The sequence below is a fragment of the Tursiops truncatus genome, chromosome 7 (assembly GCF_011762595.2).
Source record: "Tursiops truncatus isolate mTurTru1 chromosome 7, mTurTru1.mat.Y, whole genome shotgun sequence".
Classification (NCBI taxonomy): Eukaryota; Metazoa; Chordata; class Mammalia; order Artiodactyla; family Delphinidae; genus Tursiops; species Tursiops truncatus.
The window spans coordinates 103,920,319-103,923,142 of record NC_047040.1 but is presented as its reverse complement, the minus strand read 5'-3'; the positions used below and the strand labels follow the sequence as shown (position 1 = coordinate 103,923,142).

Sequence of the window (2,824 nt, the reverse complement as noted above, 5' to 3'; positions counted from 1 at the left end):
ATGTAAGTTAAAAACTGTTACTATACAAAGAACGACATTATAAAATGATAAAAGGGTCAATTTATCAGGAAGACATAACAATTATAGATACTTTTTACCAAACATTAGAGTTCCAAAATCACCAAACTTTTTCAAGATTGAAACAAAGTTTTACAAGATTGAAGAAGAATTAGGTAGCTCTATAATAATAGTCATCAGCCTGTAATACTCCACTTTCAATAAGGAAAGAGAAGACATGAACAACACTATAGACCAATTGGAGCTAAGAGACACAAACAGAACAGTCTACCAAACAATAGCAGATAGACCTTTTTCTCAAGGGGCCATGAACCATTCTCCAGGATAGATCACATGTTTGGCCACAAAACAAGACTTAATAAATTTTTAAAGATTGAAATTATACATAGTATATTTTCTGATAATAATAGATGAAGCTCGTTGCGCAGTAGTGCGAGTGGCTTCTCGCTTCCTTTCTCGGGATCGACCACCCTCCCGCGTGCTGAGCTGCTAGGAAGCCGTGATCGGCGAGCTCGTAGGAGCTTGAAACAGTTGCCACCCCTCCGACTTTCACCAGAGGGAAAAAATGGTTGAAGCAGATCGCCCAGGAAAGCTCTTCATCGGTGGCCTCAATACAGAAACAAATGAGAAAGCTCTTGAAGCAGTATTTGGCAAATATGGACGAATAGTGGAAGTTCTCTTGATGAAAGATCGTGAAACCAACAAATCTAGAGGATTTGCTTTTGTCACCTTCGAAAGCCCAGCAGATGCTAAGGATGCAGCGAGAGACATGAATGGAAAGTCCTTAGATGTAAAAGCCATCAAGGTAGAACAAGCCACTAAACCATCATTTGAAAGTGGTAGACGTGGACCACCTCCACCTCCAAGAAGCAGAGGCCCTCCAAGAGGCCTTAGAGGCGGAAGAGGAGGAAGTGGAGGAACCAGGGGACCTCCCTCACATGGAGGGCACATGGACGACGGTGGTTATTCCATGAATTTTAACATGAGTTCTTCCAGGGGACCACTTCCAGTAAAAAGAGGACCACCACCACGAAGTGGGGGTCCTCCTCCTAAAAGATCTGCCCCTTCAGGACCAGTTCGCAGCAGCAGTGGAATGGGAGGAAGAGCTCCTGTATCACGTGGAAGAGATAGTTATGGAGGTCCACCTCGAAGGGAACCCCTGCCCTCTCGTAGAGATGTTTATTTGTCCCCAAGAGATGATGGATATTCTACTAAAGACAGCTATTCAAGCAGAGATTACCCAAGTTCTCGTGATACAAGAGATTATGCACCACCACCAAGAGATTATACTTACCGTGATTATGGTCATTCCAGTTCACGTGATGACTATCCATCCAGAGGCTATAGTGATAGAGATGGCTATGGTCGTGATCGTGACTATTCAGATCATCCAAGTGGAGGTTCCTACAGAGATTCATATGAGAGTTATGGTAACTCACGTAGTGCTCCACCTACACGAGGGCCCCCGCCATCTTATGGTGGAAGCAGTCGCTATGATGATTACAGCAGCTCACGGGACGGATATGGTGGAAGTCGAGACAGTTACTCAAGCAGCCGAAGTGATCTCTACTCAAGTGGTCGTGATCGGGTTGGCAGACAAGAAAGAGGGCTTCCCCCTTCTATGGAAAGGGGGTACCGTCCTCCACGAGATTCCTACAGCAGTTCAAGCCGTGGAGCACCAAGAGGTGGTGGCCGTGGAGGAAGCCGATCTGATAGAGGGGGAGGCAGAAGCAGATATTAAAAACAAACAAAACTTTGGACCAAAATCCCTGTTCAAAGAAACAAACAAAAGTGGAACCTATTCTATCATAACTACCCAAGGACTACTAAAAGGAAAGATTGTATTACCTTTTTTAAATTTCCTGTTAAGTTCCCCTTCCATAATTTTTATGTTCTTGTGAGGAAAAAGAGTAAAACATGTTTAATCTTTGATTTTATGAAATTGCTTTCAACGAGCAAATGTTAAGTGTGTTAAGACTTGACATGTGTACTAGTATTGTAATTTTCCAAGTAAAAGTGTCCCTAAAGGCCACTTTCTATGAATTTTTCCCCAGTAAATGATGAGGCAAGCAATTCTAAGATCTTTCACAAAATATCTATTCATCTAAAATGGAGAGATGACTCCTCCTGCCTATACAAACAAGCTAGCTATTAGAGGGTGGTTCGGGGTATGCTACTCTTAGGATTTCAGAGTGTCTTCAAACTGAAATCTCAATGTTCTCAGTATGAAAAACCTGAGATCAGATGCTTATATTGTAAGGAAAATGCTATTCGTCCAGTAAACCCAAAAAAGCAAATGGATAGTGCTGGCCATATTTTGCTTTTCTGACATTTCCTTGGGAATCAACAAGAACCTCCCCTTTCCCCCTCCCCAATAAGACCATTTAAGTGTGTGTTAAGCAACTACAGAATACTAAATAAAAAGTTTGGCCAAAACCAAAAAAAAAAAAAAAAAAAAAAAAAAAAGATGAAACTAGAAATCAATAGCAAATGGAAAACTGAAAAATTCAAAAATATGTGGAAATTAAACAAAACACTCTTAAACAACCAGGAGTCAAAGAAGAAATCGAGAAATTAGAAAACATCTTGAGACAAATAAAACAAAAACACAACATTTCTAAATTTATGAGATGCAATGAAAGCAGTGCAAAGAGGGAAATTTATACATGTAAACTCAACATTAAAAAAGAATAAAGGTTTTTAATCAATCACCTAATTTTACACCTTATAGAGATGGAAATGGAAGAAAAAACTCACTCTAAAACTAGCAGTAGAAAGTAATAAATATTAGAGCAGAGATAAATGA

General features: G+C 40.3%; 1 protein-coding gene across 1 annotated transcript; it reads left to right on the top strand.

Moving 5' to 3' along the window:
* Positions 1-440: 440 nt before the first annotated feature.
* Positions 441-2,099, top strand: LOC117312986 (RNA-binding motif protein, X chromosome-like). The gene has a single exon (XM_033860286.2). It carries the CDS (start codon positions 584-586, stop codon positions 1,757-1,759), a length of 1,176 nt encoding a protein of 391 aa, XP_033716177.1. The 5' UTR covers positions 441-583; the 3' UTR covers positions 1,760-2,099.
* Positions 2,100-2,824: the final 725 nt, after the last annotated feature.

Bases quoted from the DNA above. Each gene is read 5' to 3' on its own strand.
- LOC117312986 (XM_033860286.2), top strand. From the start codon at position 584: ATGGTTGAAGCAGATCGCCCAGGAAAGCTCTTCATCGGTGGCCTCAAT.